Here is a 15,560-nt window from a genome sequence, read left to right as displayed (position 1 = left end):
CATGGGTCCCGATGGGATGCACCCGAGAGTGCTGAGGGCGCTGGCGGAAGTCATTGCTGGGCCGCTCTCCGTCATCTTTGAAAGGTCCTGGAGAACAGGCGAGGTGCCTGAGGACTGGAGGAAAGCCAGTGTCACTCCAGCCTTCAAAAAGGGCAAGAAGGAGGAGCCGGGGAACTACAGGCCGGTCAGCCTCACCTCCATCTCTGGAAAGATGATGGAACAGCTCGTTCTGGGCATCATCTCAAGGCATGTGGAGGAAAAGAAAGCTATCAGAAGGACTCAACATGGATTCACCAAGGGGAAACCATGTCTGACTAATCTGATAGCCTTCTGTGATGGCATGACTGGATGGATAGATGAGGGGAGGGCAGTGGATGTGGTCTACCTTGACTTAAGCAAGGCGTTTGACACGGTCTCCCACAGCATCCTCGTAGGGAAGCTTAGGAAGTGTGGGCTTGATGAATGGGCAGTGGGGTGGATAGATAACTGGCTGAAAGACAGAGCTCAGAGGGTCATGATTAGGGGCACAGAGTCTAGTTGGAGGTCAGTGACAAGTGCCGATCCCCAGGGGTCAGTACTGGGTCCAGTCCTCTTCAATATATTCATCAATGACCTGGATGAGGGGATAGAGTGCACCCTCAGCAAGTTTGCTGATGACACAAAGCTGGGAGGGGTGGCTGACACACCAGAAGGCTGTGCTGCCATACAGCAAGACCTGGACAGGCTGGAGGGTTGGGCAGAGACAAACCTTATGAAATTCGATAAGGGCAAGTGTAGGGTGCTGCACCTGGGGAGGAATAACCCCAGGCACCAGTACAGGTTGGGGGCTGACCTGCTGGAGAGCAGCTCCGTGGAAAGAGACCTGGGAGTCCTGGTGGACAACAGGATGACCATGAGCCAGCAATGTGCCCTTGTGGCCAAGAAGGCCAATGGCATCCTGGGGTGCATCAAGAAGAGTGTGGCCAGCAGATCAAGGGAGGTCATCCTCCCCCTCTACTCTGCCCTGGTGAGGCTGCATCTGGAGTACTGTGTCCAGTTCTGGGCTCCCCCGTTCAAGAGGGACAGGGAACTGTGCTGGAGAGGGTACAGCAAAGGGCTACAAAGATGATTAGGGGACTGGAACACCTCTCTTATGAAGAAAGCCTGAGGGGTTTGGGTCTCTTCAGTCTGGAAAAAAGACGGCTGAGGGGGAGACCTTATCAACACTTATATATACTTAAAGGGTGGGTGTCAGGAGGATGGGGCCAGGCTCTTTACAGTGGTGCCCGGCAATAGGAGAAGGGGTAATGGGCACAAACTTGAACATAGGAAGTTCCACCTAAACACGAGGAGGAACTTCTTTCCTTTGAGGGTGGCAGAGCACTGGAACAGGCTGCCCAGAGAGGTGGTGGAGTCTCTGTCTCTGGAGACGTTCAAAACCTGCCTGGATGCATTCCTGTGCAACCTGCTCTAGGTGACCCTGCTCTGGCAGGGGGCTGGACTAGATGATCTCCAGAGGTCCCTTCCAACCCTACCATTCTGTGATTCTGTGTGATTCCAAACATAAAGATGTCAGTACAGTACCATCAACAAATCTTGTTCACTTACAGTGTATGCTTTGGGTATTTAAATGTTTTTTTTTTCCGATGAAACACACATTTCCGTGATAAGTCACTTTTAGAAAAAAAAAAAAAAGCTGTTATTTACTCAAGAGAGAGACTATGTAGAGCTGTTGAAAAGATTTCTTCAACATTTGCTCAAGATTTTTCTTATGAAGTTATTTTCTTTAATACAGAGTTATCACAGTTATTAGAATAGGCTACACATAAAAGACTATATAAGGAAAAGATGAGCGATAAAACACTACAATTAATGTGTTGTATGGTTGAAATGCTGTTACAATGTTTCCATGTTAAGCAATCCAGAATATGTTCATGCATGTACATATAATCCTGAATGCTAAACTGTACAGGAGCTACTTCTGGAGTGAAAGTTTTAAGAAATGATGGAAGGTTGCAGTGTCATATACTGACTGTTGCAGTCATTTCCTTTGCTGGATTTGGTTTCACATAAAATTTTCAACATGTTACTGTTCTTGCAGTACGTGACCATTACTGCAGAGGCACGCAACTAATGAAGAGGCTTTGAAAAAAAACCCCAATACTTACTCAGTCGTACCACTGTAATTAGATAGAATAGAGCACAAACCCAACAACAGACCTCTTTGGTTCATCAAGGTCCTTTAGTTGGAACACAGTGCTCCCAGCTGTTTGGTTTGAATTTTAGCCACCCTTTGTAATATATCTTTGTACTGGTTCTAGTGGCTCATTTGGGAAGCCTTAGAATCATAGAATCATCTAGGTTGGAAGGGACCCTTAAGATCATCGAGTCCAACCATTAACCTAACACTGCCAAAACCACCACTAAACCATGTCCCTAAGCACCACGTTTACCCATCTTATAAATACCTCCAGGGATGGGGATTCCACCACTTCCCTGGGCAGCCTAATATTTGATAATCCTTTCTGTGAAGAAATTTTTCCTAATATCCATCTTAAACCTCCCCTGGCACAACTTAAGGCCATTTCTTCTTGTCCTATCACTTGTTACTTGGGAGAAGAGATCGACCCCCACCTCTCTACAACCTCCTTTCAGATAGTTGTGGAGAGCAATAAGGTCTCCCCTCAGCCTCCTTTTCTCTAGGCTAAACAATCCCAGCTCCCTCAGCCACTCCTCATAAGACTTGTTCTCCAGACCCCTCACCAGCTTTGTTGCCCTTCTCTGGACCCTCTCCAGCACCTCAATGTCTTTCTTGTAGTGAGGGGCCCAAAGCTGGACACAGTACTCGAGGTGGGGCCTCACCAGTGCCGAGTACAGGGGGACGATCGCTCCCCTAGTCACATTCACCACGCTATTCCTGATACAGGCCAGGATGCTGTTGGCTGCCTTGGCCACCTGGGCGCACTGCTGGCAGTCAATCAACACCCCCAGGTCCTTTTCTGACAGGCAGCTTTCCAGTCACTCTTCCTCAAGCCTGTAGCATTGCATGGGGTTGTTGTGACCCAAGTGCAGGACCCAGCACTTGGCCTTGTTGAATTTCATGTAATTGTCCTTGGCCCATCGATCCAGCCTGTCCAGATCCCTCTGCAGAGCCTTCCTACCCTCAAGCAGATCAACACTTCTGCCCAACTTGGTGTCATCTGCAAACTTCCTGAGGGTGCACTCGATCCCCTCGTCCAGATCATTGATAAAGATATTAAACAGAACTGGCCCCAATACTGAGCCTTGGGGAACACCACTCGTGACTGGCTGTCAACTGGATTTAACTCCCTTCACCACCACTCTTTGGGCCTGCCATCCAGCTAGTTTTTTATCCAGCAAAGCGTATGCCTATCCAAGCCATGAGCAGCCAGTTTCTCCAGGAGGATGCTGTAGGAAACGGTGTCAAAGGCCTTACTAAAGTCCAGGTAGACAACATCCACAGCCTTTCCCTCATCCACCAAGTGGGTCACTTTGTCATAGAAGGAGATCAGGTTAGTCAAGCAGGACCTGCCTTTCATGAACCCATGCTGACAGGGCCTGATTGTCTGGTTGTTCTTCATGTGCCGTGTAATGGCACTCAGGATGATCTCTTCCATAACCTTCCCAGGCACCAAGGTCAGACTGACAGGCCAGTAGTTCCTCGGATCCACCTTCCGGCCCTTCTTGTGAATGGACGTCACATTTGCTTAGTGAACCATTGCACAATCTCATGGGGTAGGCAGGAAGTGATACATCCATAAGAGCTAGACAAGATCTCGGAAATGCCTAAAAAAATACATTGGGAAATCCATCCACCTGCTTTTTTTTTTGTTTTTCAGTGCACATCGGCCAATTGAATAATAAGGAACTTTTAAAATTTGAAAATGTGCCAGCACAAAATGATCTAAAATCTTGGAAATTCTATATCAAGATATGAGCTTTGCAAGTGAGAGCATCTCTGTAATCTGAATTGATGCCCGAAAATGGGCTCCATCCAAGTGAAAGAGCCGCAGAATGATCATTTTTATGCAGCTCTGATCACACGATACATGCACAATCTGTCGTGCCTAGGCCCGTAGTTACAGAGAGCCTTGGGTTTATGCATCTGCTGTTTTGTGGACTCTGGAGAGTTTTGGAGAACCAGATCTCCTGCTCATCACATACACCTCGGTGCATGTTTTCAGAAAAGTTTTCTTTCTAAGTTAGTACAGAAATGAAGATGTTTGTGCTCAGTTTGGCTCCAATTGTCATATTTGTGACCCGTTTTTTAAAAAACACTCAATGTCCAATACAGTGAATTATTCTGAAAATCTGGTAAAGCCTAATGGGAAGCTTGAGGCAGTATGAAAACAGCATGGGCGGGAACTTTGATATTTGTCCAGCCCTAGTGTAGAGATGTGATAACTTGCTTTTCTGGAGAAATAGAAAATTCCTGGGCAAGTTGTGATCTCTGTGTAAAATATGTATTATTTCTATCTGATTTTCTGCACATTTTCAGACAAATATTCAAGGGGAAATCCTGCTTTCTCTGAAAAATGTTCAACTTTTGCAACTTTTCATGTCATCAGGAATTCATCTGCACTTTGCAGGTGTAATAAAATAACTGTGTGGATAAGGTGTAACCTGAATGAGTGCTAGTGTTCCAAAACAGCAGTAATCCTTACTATTTTTTTCAATTCTTTAAAATAAAATTATTTCAGTTTCACATATCTACTCTCACAATTCATATCATGCTACTGGAACTGTAGCTACTGAAATAGCTATAACATAAATACATTTCTAAACAACACAAATGTGTAATGGTGACACTTTTCTGTTTATTCCTTTTTACAGTATCTCCTAAATATCAGTGTCATCTCCTCAATTTTGACAGGAGCTAGATGGTATTTGGATAAGACATGACATTTTGAATGATGTTACAAGCATCTATTTCCAGTGTTTATCAAACTGGGATTTGGAATATATTGCCTTAAAATGCCCTAGCTTGAAAAAATGTTTTGCACATAAAGTTAATGTCTGAGGTATGTTTCTACTATGTAGGTTTCGCATTTTGGGACTCAAACCATACACCATCATTTTCAAACAAGGACAAGCTCCCGCTAACAGAAAACGATGTTAAAGGCACCTTAACACGCTCTCCATATTTGCACTTGCACTCATTTACAGTGTGGGTACTTAATCTCTACTTTCAGTTTAGATATGTAAAAGTCAGGATACAAACATTCCCTCTTTTATGTATGAATTCTTTTATTTACAGATGCAAAATGGCATGTGCCAATATGGCTGTATACTTCTAGCAATCTGATGTTTTCAGCACTAAAGCTTCTGATTTCTATGTCTATCTGTACAATTAAATAATATTTTCTATTTAAAATTCCATGAAATATCAAGTAGACATTCTTCATCTTCTAAATCGAACTCCTGGATGGTGATAATTATACGTATTAAAATACAGAATATTTACCCTGACTTGACTGAATTGTGTAAAAAGTAAAGAATATGTCTGTATTCGTAGCTTGGAAGTGCTTTAAAAACAATATAGAAGAAAAGTGCTAAATATAATGTTTTTCTTCATACTATTTGGCAACTGACTGCAGCTGTTCATATTAATTCTGTCCAACAATCTTGCCTATGACAAACTTGAAAATGTCTATGTTGTTTTTAAGAGTATATATATTATGTGTTGCTGTAAGACTTTTCAAATGCAAACATTTTTTGCCTAAGAACAGAACAATATATTGAAATCCAAATGATTATATTAGTTTGACATAAACTTAGCTACTACAGGTGTTTCAGTGTTCTCAGTATTTTAGAAAAATTGCCAATGATTAAGAGCAATGAAATACTTGAGTGTCATTTTTCTTGGTGGACTGGTATGTGCAAATTGGATTAATAAATACACAGTGTAGAAACAGAAGTCCAAATATATGTAAAATTATTTATAGTGTTTCTTCACTCAGATTTTGGTGCTTTTAAGAAGGTAAGAAACGTGAAAGTGAATCTTTTCAGAACGGGTCATTGAATTTGTCTCTCCCACAACTTTGTGATTATTTAGACACCAAGGTCACAGACAAGTAACGGTTTCACTACCTTTACTGAGCTTCCCAACTTTTTTTTTTTTTTAATTTGTGAGACTTGCTTCAATTGAAAGAAGTTGTAGGCTTTAAGAAAACACTTCAGTTGATTACTTCAAATCCAAAATAAGCCCTTTTCATCAGCTTATATAACACTGGGGTGCAGCCAAGAGTCAGGTGTGTCAGCACAGCACTCTGCCCAGATTAATGGGCCTTGCTGAGAACTCTCAGCTTTCATAGAAGTCCAGGATGCTACTTCTTTGTCTTTAACCTGCCTGATGAGAAGTAAATGATTTGTGTTTCTGATTTGTATCACATGTATCACGTGTAATTTTTGCCTACAGATTTTCCACATGACGTACGATCTGGCCAGTGCTGTGGTGAGAATCTTTAATCTGATTGGAATGATGCTGCTGCTGTGCCACTGGGATGGTTGTCTGCAGTTTTTAGTACCATTGCTCCAGGATTTCCCACCAGATTGCTGGGTGTCCCTAAACGGTATGGTTGTAAGTATTGTACATTTTTCATTGTGCTTTCTAAACATTATTTTTCTAAACAGTTAGCTTCAGACTTAAGTGTAAAAATACATGCCTAGTAATACACTACCCTGCAATTTATTCAAGGTTACTTTTGGTTTTTGTTGGTTGGCTTGCTAATGAATGAAAGTTTGTTTTGTAGCCTTCGTCACCAATAACATTATATTGGCTCATCGTTAGTAAAAGAGCTAGAAAATATTTGCAGTTTTAAGGTAATTTTAATTTATTAATCCTCCTTCCCTCAAAAAAGCCACCAAAAGAAATTTGGAAACACTCAGTTCACCAGTGCTTTCAATGTAGACTCTAGTTTCAGAATGCTCCTGAAGGTATATTATTTGTGTTTGTTTCGCCTAATGTTGGCCTCAGTTTGTTTTGTAAATAATTCTGGGTCATCTCATGAAGCCCTTTACCAAGTTGTTCCCAACTTAACTGTCAACATGAGTTTTTTCTAAGTAAAATATGGGAAATTCAGATTTACTTCTGTGATATTTTTGTGCGTGTGAACAGACAGCTCAAGGGTGGAATTTGGCTGTGCCTTATTTATAAGGAAGGGCAATGATGTTCTGCTTGCTTAACACGTGCCTGTGTTAAGCCATGGCAATTTTCCCCTTGGGGATGGAGCAATTAATGGCTGTGATCACAGTGGATCATGAAGTAGACTATGAAATGAAATGGAAAGCCTCCTGTGTAAAAGGGAATAAGATCATCATTGGCTAATACTGCACCAACCTACAGCCTAAGTAGTTCAACAAAAATGTTCAGATCACATTGAGATATTAATATTGAATCCAGATTGTATTTGTACTTTCAGATTGGCCTTCTTGGCTACTTCCTAACATTGGTTAGGAAGTAACCTAATGTTTCATGTTGCTATGAAATGAAAGCCAGAACTGGTATCTTCCTTTAATTTTTCTAAATGTGATCCCACTTGCCCACTTTTATATCTTTACTGCCATTTGATTACACTGACTTTATTAATGCTGAGTTACTATTGACAAGCAGGATCTTGTGCTCTTCCAGAATATCAACGCACTTATTCATAATAAGAAAACCAGTAAATACAATACAAAAGTAAGCAGTAGCTGTTTTTTTTCTGCTCACTTTAAGTCATGTTCCAACCAATCCATTACAGACAAAATAACAGTCAATTACTTCTGTGAGGGTATATGGCTCTCTGATGTTGTTCCTAGGTTTTTTTAACACTAGGATTGTGAGTTTCATTCCTGAAAAAGGTCTTTTCTGAAGAAGTTTCACAGACTTTTCTAATGGTACTGCCTAATTTCTCCTTGCCTCAGAAAGCCTATTATCCACAGCTCCTTGTATGATTTATTCTCAGCTACCTGATCTGCATTGCTTCAGACTAGTGTATTTCCATAATGGCATCTTTATCATACCTCAGAGTTTGAGCCAATAGTTCTTTGGAAAATTAGGAGTAAAACTTTCAGCTGAAACCAGGGGAGACACAAGAACAGAAAAACACAGTGATCCTCTCATATAGTCAGTCTGTGCAAACCAAGATTCTGTGTTTTGTTTCAGCTGCAGCGAATTACAAAAACACAGTGTGTAAGTCCCAACTGATGAACAGTTATAGCCAGGTCTTATACGTGACAAAGTTTCTAGGCAAGTAGAGATGAGAGATGACATTTTTGCCACTGATGCCATCTGGTCATCTAAGCATGACTGCCTGCAGTAAAGCATCACTTGCAGTAGATTATTTTTTGTTGTATTCAAAATTTGCTCTTGCTTTTCATATCACCTATGGCAAAGTCTCAAAGGCACGTTAGTCCTTGCAGTAACAGTATCTGAAGAGCCCCAACCTCTGTTTTCCTGTCTATGTATGCAATAATTCATTGGATGGTTAGGAAATGGTCCTTTAATCAAGGTATTTACCTTCACAGAAACATGGTGGGACAACTCAAACAACTGGAGTGCTGCAATGGATGGCTATAAACTCTTCAGAAAAGAACAGGCAGGTGGTGGGGTAGCACTGTATATTAGGGAGTGTTTTGATTGTCTAGAGCTTAATAATGGTGATGACAGGGTTGAGTGTTTATGAGTAAGAAACAGGGGGAGGGCCAACAAGGCAGATATCATGGTGGGAGTCTGTTATAGACCGCCCAACCAGGATGAAGAGGTAGATAAGATATTCTATAAGCAGCTGTGAGAAATCTCACAATCGCTAGCCCATGTTTTCATGGGGGACTTCAACTTACCAAATGTCTGCTGGAAATAAAATATAGCAGAGAAGAAACAATCTAGGAGGTTCCTGGAGGTTCCCATCCCTGGAGGTATTTAAAAGAGGGGCAGACATAGCGCTTGGAGATTTGGTTTAGTGATGTTTTTTGTCAGAGTTAGGTTGATGGTTGGACTAGCTCATCTGAAAGGCCCCTTCCAACCTAGGCTATTCTATGATTCTACGATTCTATGAGTGTGTGGAAGATAACTTCCTGACACAGCTGGTGAAGGAGCCGACTAGGGAAGACGCCCCACTGGACCTGTTGAAACTGCGTTTGAAACTGGATTTCAGTGGAAGAAATTGTAAACAGTGAAAGAAACATTAACTTACAAGAGATAGAATAGCAGCCTTTAGTGATGCTGGTGCACTTAGCACGGCTAACAGGCAGAGTACAGTATTTTTACATGCCAGCGAGAGAGCACTATGAATTACAAAGCTGTATTTTAGGGTAGAAATACATTTTGGAGAACTGTATAAAATAAAAGATATGTTATGTCAGGCATTGTTCTGAAGGTGTGCAGATTTTACCTTAGCTTTTCAAATATAATACTCCATTTTTCTGAGACATTTTGGCTCACTGTATGTTCTTAAATGGATTAGTTATCGAGACAGCACATCTGTGTCAGAGTTAGACCACCATTTTATCATTTTTCAGTTACCGATAGTTTATCTCATCTCACTTTCAACCAGGAGGTAAAATCACCAAGCTCCTACAGAGACGTGCTTTTCTATGTGTTATCATAAAACTTCACATTGAGTGCTTAAGGATAAAAGGCTTATTAAAATGTGCTTTATTCATTGGTAGAAATATTTTTCTAAACTAGACACAGCAAGTAGAAGATTGAAACTCTAGTAATGGGCCAAATCAGCTGATGATTTTGATACATCTCTATATGTTTAACAGTTGTTATAACTGATTGTGTTGTACCTACATAGTAATGTTCATCAACCAACACTAGTGAGCTAATGAACTCTTCTCCCGATATCCAGGAAATCTATGGTAATTCTTTCAAAGCACATAATGCAGAATATATAACTGTTTTTCAAGTACAAATACTTGATCTGCCATGGAAAACATTGTGAAGAGGTAGAATACTACTTAATCATTTTTCATCTGCTACTTTAGAAATATTCTGAAAACATCAGAACGCGACAGCAAACACGCAAGGGTGTTAGAAACCACAGAAGTGCCTGAGAATGGTCAAGTAGGAATTAGGGCTTCTCCCAAGAAAAAGGTGGAGGGATCAATAGGCCAACTGAAGTGCATCTACACCAATGCACGCAGCGGGGGAAAGAAACAGGAGGAGTTGGAAGCCATTGTGCAGCTGGAAAACTATGATATATTTGCAGTCACGGAAACATGGTGGGATGACTCGCACGACTGGAGTGCTGCCATGGATGGCTATTAGCTCTTCAGAAGGGATAGGCAAGGAAGGAGAGGTGGTGGGGTGGCCCTGTATGTTAGGGAGCGTTTTGACTGTCTAGAGCTTAATGATGGTGATGAAAGGGTCAAGTGTTTATGTGTAAGAATCAGGGAAAATGCCAAAAAGGCAGATATCACGGTGGGAGTCTGTTATAGACCACCCAACCAGGATGAAGAGGCAGATAACATATTCTATAAGCAGCTGGGAGATGTCTCATGATCGCTAACCCTTGTTCTCATGGGGGACTTCAGCTTACCAGATGTCTGCTGGAAATACAATACAGCAGGGAGGGAACAGTCTAGAAGGTTCCTGGAGTGCGTGGAAGATAACTTCCTGACACAGGTGGTAAAGGAGCCAACTAGGGAAGATGCCCCACTGGACCTGTTGTTTGTGAACAGAGAAGGACTGGTGGGTGATGTGGTGGTTGGAGGCTGTCTTGGGCATAGTGATCACAAAATGACAGAGTTTTCAACTGATGGAGAAGTAAGGAGGGGGGTCAGCAGAACTGCTACCTTGGACTTCCGGAGGGCAGACTAAAGTCTTTTCAGGAGCCTGGTTGACAGAGTCCCTTGGGAGGCAGTCCTGAAGGGCAAAGGAGTCCAGGAAGGCTGGACATTCTTCAACAAGGAAATCTTAAAGGCGCAGGAGCAGGCCATGCAGAAAGAAGAGCCGGCAGGGAAGGAGACTGACCTGGCTGAACAGAGAGCTTTGGCTGGAACTCAGGAAAAAAAAAGAGAGTTTACGATCTTTGGAAGAAGGAGCAGGTAACTCAGGAAGAATACAAAGATGTCGTGAGGTTATGCAGGGGGAAAATTAGAAGGGCCAAAGCCCAACTAGAACTTAATCTGGCTACTGTAGTCAATTAAACATGTTTCTATAAATATATTAACAACAAAAGGTGGAGTCTCCATCCTTCATTGGACGCAGGGGGAAACATTGCGACAAAGGATGAGGAAAAGAATGAGGTACTAAATGCCTTCTTTGCCTTAGTCTTTACTAATAAGACCAATTGTTCTCAGACCCCTGAGCTGGAAGACAGAGATGGGGAGCAGAATGAAGGTCCCATAATCCAAAGTAAAATGGTTAGCGACCTGCTACACCATTTAGACATACACAAGTCTATGGGGCTGGATAGGATCCACCCAAGGGTACTGAGGGAGCTGGCAGAGGTGCTCACCAAGCCACTTTCCATCATTTATCAGCAGTCCTGGCTAACCGGGGAGGTCCCAGTTGGCTGGAGGTTAGCAAATGTGACGCCCATCTACAAGAAGGGCCAGAAGGAGGACCCAGGGAACTAACAAGCTTGGCCATCTGACCTTGGTGCCTGTGAATGTTATGGAGCAGATCATCTTCAGTGCCATCACATGGCACGTATAGGACAACCAGGTGAGCATGGGTTAACAAAAGGCAGGTCCTGCTCGACTAGCCTGATCTCTTTCGATGACAAGGTAGCCCACTTAGTGGACGAGGGAAAGGCTGTGGATGTTGTTTACCTAGACTTTAGTAAAGCCTTTGACATTGTTTCCCACAGCATCCTCCTGGAGAAACTGGCTGCGTACTCTGCGCTGGATAAAAAACTAGCTGGATGTCCAGGCCCAAAGAGTTGTGGTGGATGGAGTTAAATCCAGTTGGCAGCTGGTCACAAGTGGTGTTCCCCAGGGCTCAGTATTGGGGCCGGTTCTGTTTAATATCTTTATCAATGGTCTGGACGAGGGGATAGAGTGCACCCTCAGGAAGTTTGCAGACGACACCAAGTTGGGCAGGAGTGTTGATCTGCTTGAGGGTAGGAAGGCTTTGCAGAGGGACCTGGACAGGCTGGGTCGATGGGCCGAGGCCAATTGTATGAGGTTCAACAAGTCTAAGCGCCAGGTCCTGCACTTGGGTCACAACAACCCCATGCAATGCTGCAGGCTTGGGGAAGAGTGGCTGGAAAGCTGCCTGGCAGAAAAGGACCTGGGGGGTGTTGGTCGACTGCCGTCTGAATATGAGCCAGCAGCGTGCCCAGGTGGCCAAGAAGGCCAACAGCATCATAGCTTATATCAGGAATAGTGTGGTGAGCCGGACTAGGGAAGTGATCATCCCCCTGTACTCGGCACTGGTGAGACCCCCACCTCGAATACTGTGTCCAGTTTTGGGCCCCTCACTACAAGAAAGACATTGAGATTCTGGAATGAGTCCAGAGCAGGGCAACAAAGCTGGTGAAGGGTCTAGAGAACACGTCTTATGAGGAGCAGCTGAGGGAACTGGGGATGTTTAGCCTGGAGAAAAGGAGGCTGAGGGGAGACCTTATCGCTCTCCACAACTACCTGAAAGGAAGTTGTAGTGAGGTTGGCGTTGGTCTCTTTTCCCAAGTAGCAAGCAATAGGACAAGCAAGGACAAGATGAAATGGCCTCAAGGGTCCCCAGGGGAGGTTTAGATTGGATATTAGAAAAATTTCTTCTTTGAAAGGGTTGTCAAGCACTGGAACAAGCTGCCCAGGGAAGTGGTTGAGTCTCCATCCCTGGAGGTATTTAAAAAACGTGGATACATTGTGCTAAAGGACATGGTTTAGTGGTGGAGTTAGGTTGGACTTGATGATCTTAAAGGTCTTTTCGAACCCAAACGATTCTAGGATTCTATGACTGTATGAAACTCAGTAGTTGTTTTTTTCCAGTACTGCAATCACTAATGCACCTATTCCTAGCTTTAATTATAAAGAAGCAAAATAAAACCTATCCTCTTAAAAGTAAACAGAAATGGATTTTTAATTCTTCATTAGGAAGAAATAGCCATGTGATATGAAATTAGATTCAGTTCACAATAATTTTAAACCTAATATCAATGAAATGAGAACTTTGTAACTTTTTGGTGGGAATTAATAAACTATTTTTGTTTGAAAGTCAGCAAAAAAAATTCTGTACCTATGTGCTTGGAGGATGCAAAACATTATTGCAATAAAATTAAATTAATAATAAACATTTTGGGGTTTTCAATAATGGAATGGTCTACATGGCACCAGGCCTATTGGCCTCGGATGGGATTCGTGTTTCTCAAAGGAGGAAGAGGGTCTTTGCTCATGAGCCAGTGGGGCTGATTGACAGAGCTTTAAACTAAACTTGAAGGGGAAAGGGAATAATATCAGGCTTGCCCATGGCAAGCTGTGGGATGGCAGGGTACTAGATGTGGGGACAGCTACAAGACGTGGGGATGGGGTACTATTGAGGGCCCTCAGCCTGTTGCTCTGAGACATACTGGGTACATTGGAGCACACTTGAAGTCTTACAGAGAGGAGCCAGGGGCTCCTGAGGTAATAGGATCCAACAGGGAAACACCAGTGAAATACCCCAAAGGAATTAAGGGGTGTTCCTCTAAGAAGGTGACACAGCCGTCAACCCAGCTGAAGTGCCTCTCCACCAATGCACGCAGCATGGGCAACAAACAGGAGGAGTTAGAAGCCACCATGCTGCTAGAAAGCTATGACCTAATTGCCGTTACTCAAACTTGGTGGGTCGAATCCCATGACTGCAGTGCGGCTAACAATGGCTACAGGCTGTTCAGAAGTGACAGGCGAGGAAGGAAGGGCAGAGGGGTTGCCCTCTACGTCAAGAAATTAATAGATTGTGAAGAGCTGTCTCTGAAGAATAGCCACGAGCAGGTTGAAAGCTTATGGGTAAGAATTAGAGACTGAGGCAACAAAGGGAACCTTGCGGTTGGTGTCTACTACAAGCTGCCCAATCAAGGGGAGCCTATTGGCAAAGCCTTCTTACTCCACTTACAGGAGGCATCGCGCTCGCAGAGTCTCATCCTGCTGGGGGACTTCAACCACCCCAACATCTGCTGGAAAAGTAACACAGTGAGCTGTAGGCAATACAGGAGACTCCTAGAGTACATTGAGGATAACTTCTTAAGCCAGGTAATAGACAGCCCTACCATAGGGGATGCAATACTGGACCTGATGGTCACCAATGCAAGAGAGCTAATCAGTGACATCAAGATTGGAGGCAGCCTGGGCTGCAGTGGTTATGCACTGGTAGAGGTCACAGCCCTGAGGGATATGGGTCAGGCGAAGAGTAAAGATAGTTTATAGCCAGATATGGTATGAGGATTTCCAGGTCTCAGTGTTTTCGAGTTAGCCAGGTGCGGGGATGAGGAGGAGTGAGACCCGGGCACTTGACCCAAGCCGTCCAACACGATTATTTCATACCATGAACGTCACATTCAATATAAAATAGAAAGCTTGCTGAGAAGTTCTCTCTCTTCCTTGTCGGCTGCGATCCTAAGAACTTCTTGCCCCGGTGCCGGACCCCTGAGGCCTTCCCTTCCTCCCGAAGCCGTTGCATTCGCAGTGTCCGACATTTACTGTCCACTGCTGGGAGTGGACAGGTTCCTACTGATATAATTGGCTGAGTATAATCCTTGTATGTTTTATACTGGTATCGGGATCAGAGGTGGTTCTTTAGTATTATTAATTATTTAGTCATATTCTATTAAATCTGTTTACATTTCAACCCTTGGGTTTCCTTGTCCTTCCCCAATTCCCCTTCCCAGGTGGGGAGGGGTCATGGGGTGATAGAATAGTTGTCTAAGCAGCAATAAATTGTTGTGGCTTCTTCAAACCATAACAAAAGAGAGTGGAGAGATCTCGTGGGCTAGGGCTCTGGAAGGCAAAGGGGCTCAAGACAGCTGGTTGGTATTCAAAGACCACTTCCTCCAAGCTCAGGATCGGTGCATCCCTAAGAGCAAGAAATCGGGCAAGGGACGCAGGAGACCTGCATGGTTGAGCAGGGAGCTTCTGAAAAAGCTCAAGTGGAAGAAGGAAGTTTACAGTAAGTGGAAGAAGGGGCTGACACCTTGGGAGGATTACAAGAATGCTGCCAGAGCGTGCAGGGATGAAACAAGGAAAGCCAAGGCCTCCTTGGAATTAAACCTGGCTAGGGATGTCAAGCTCAACAGGAAGGGCTTCTACAAGTATATTGGAAGCAAAAGGAAGACCAGAGAAGTTGTGGGCCCCCTGCTGAATGAGACAGGAGCCATGGTGATGGAGGATGCGGAGAAGGCGGAGTTACTGAATGCCTTCTTTGCTTTGGTCTTTACTGCTCGGCCCAGCCCTCAGGAGTCCCAGGCATTGGGGGAAGTAACGGGGAAAGAAGACGACTTCCCTTGGGTTGAGGAGGATTGAGGGATCAATTAGATCAATTAGATATTCACAAGTCCATGGGCCCCCATGGGATGCACCTGAGAGTGCTGAGGGCGCTGGCGGAAGTCATTGCTCGGCCGCTCTCCGTCATCTTTGAAAGGTCCTGGAGAACA

The 15,560-nt window shown here is 43.7% G+C and overlaps 1 protein-coding gene across 1 annotated transcript in view; it reads left to right on the top strand.

Annotated features, from left to right (window-relative positions):
- Nucleotides 1-15,560, top strand: part of LOC128902065 (potassium/sodium hyperpolarization-activated cyclic nucleotide-gated channel 1-like) — a 252,885-nt gene that overhangs the window by 133,124 nt on the left and 104,201 nt on the right. The window contains exon 3 of the mRNA XM_054184405.1: nt 6,419-6,580. Within this exon, the coding sequence (XP_054040380.1) occupies nt 6,419-6,580 (162 nt within the window). The remainder of the gene's footprint in view (nt 1-6,418; nt 6,581-15,560) is intronic.

The sequence above is a fragment of the Rissa tridactyla genome, chromosome W, assembly GCF_028500815.1.
Source record: "Rissa tridactyla isolate bRisTri1 chromosome W, bRisTri1.patW.cur.20221130, whole genome shotgun sequence".
Lineage (NCBI taxonomy): Eukaryota > Metazoa > Chordata > Aves > Charadriiformes > Laridae > Rissa > Rissa tridactyla.
This window is presented reverse-complemented; position numbering and strand designations above follow the sequence as displayed.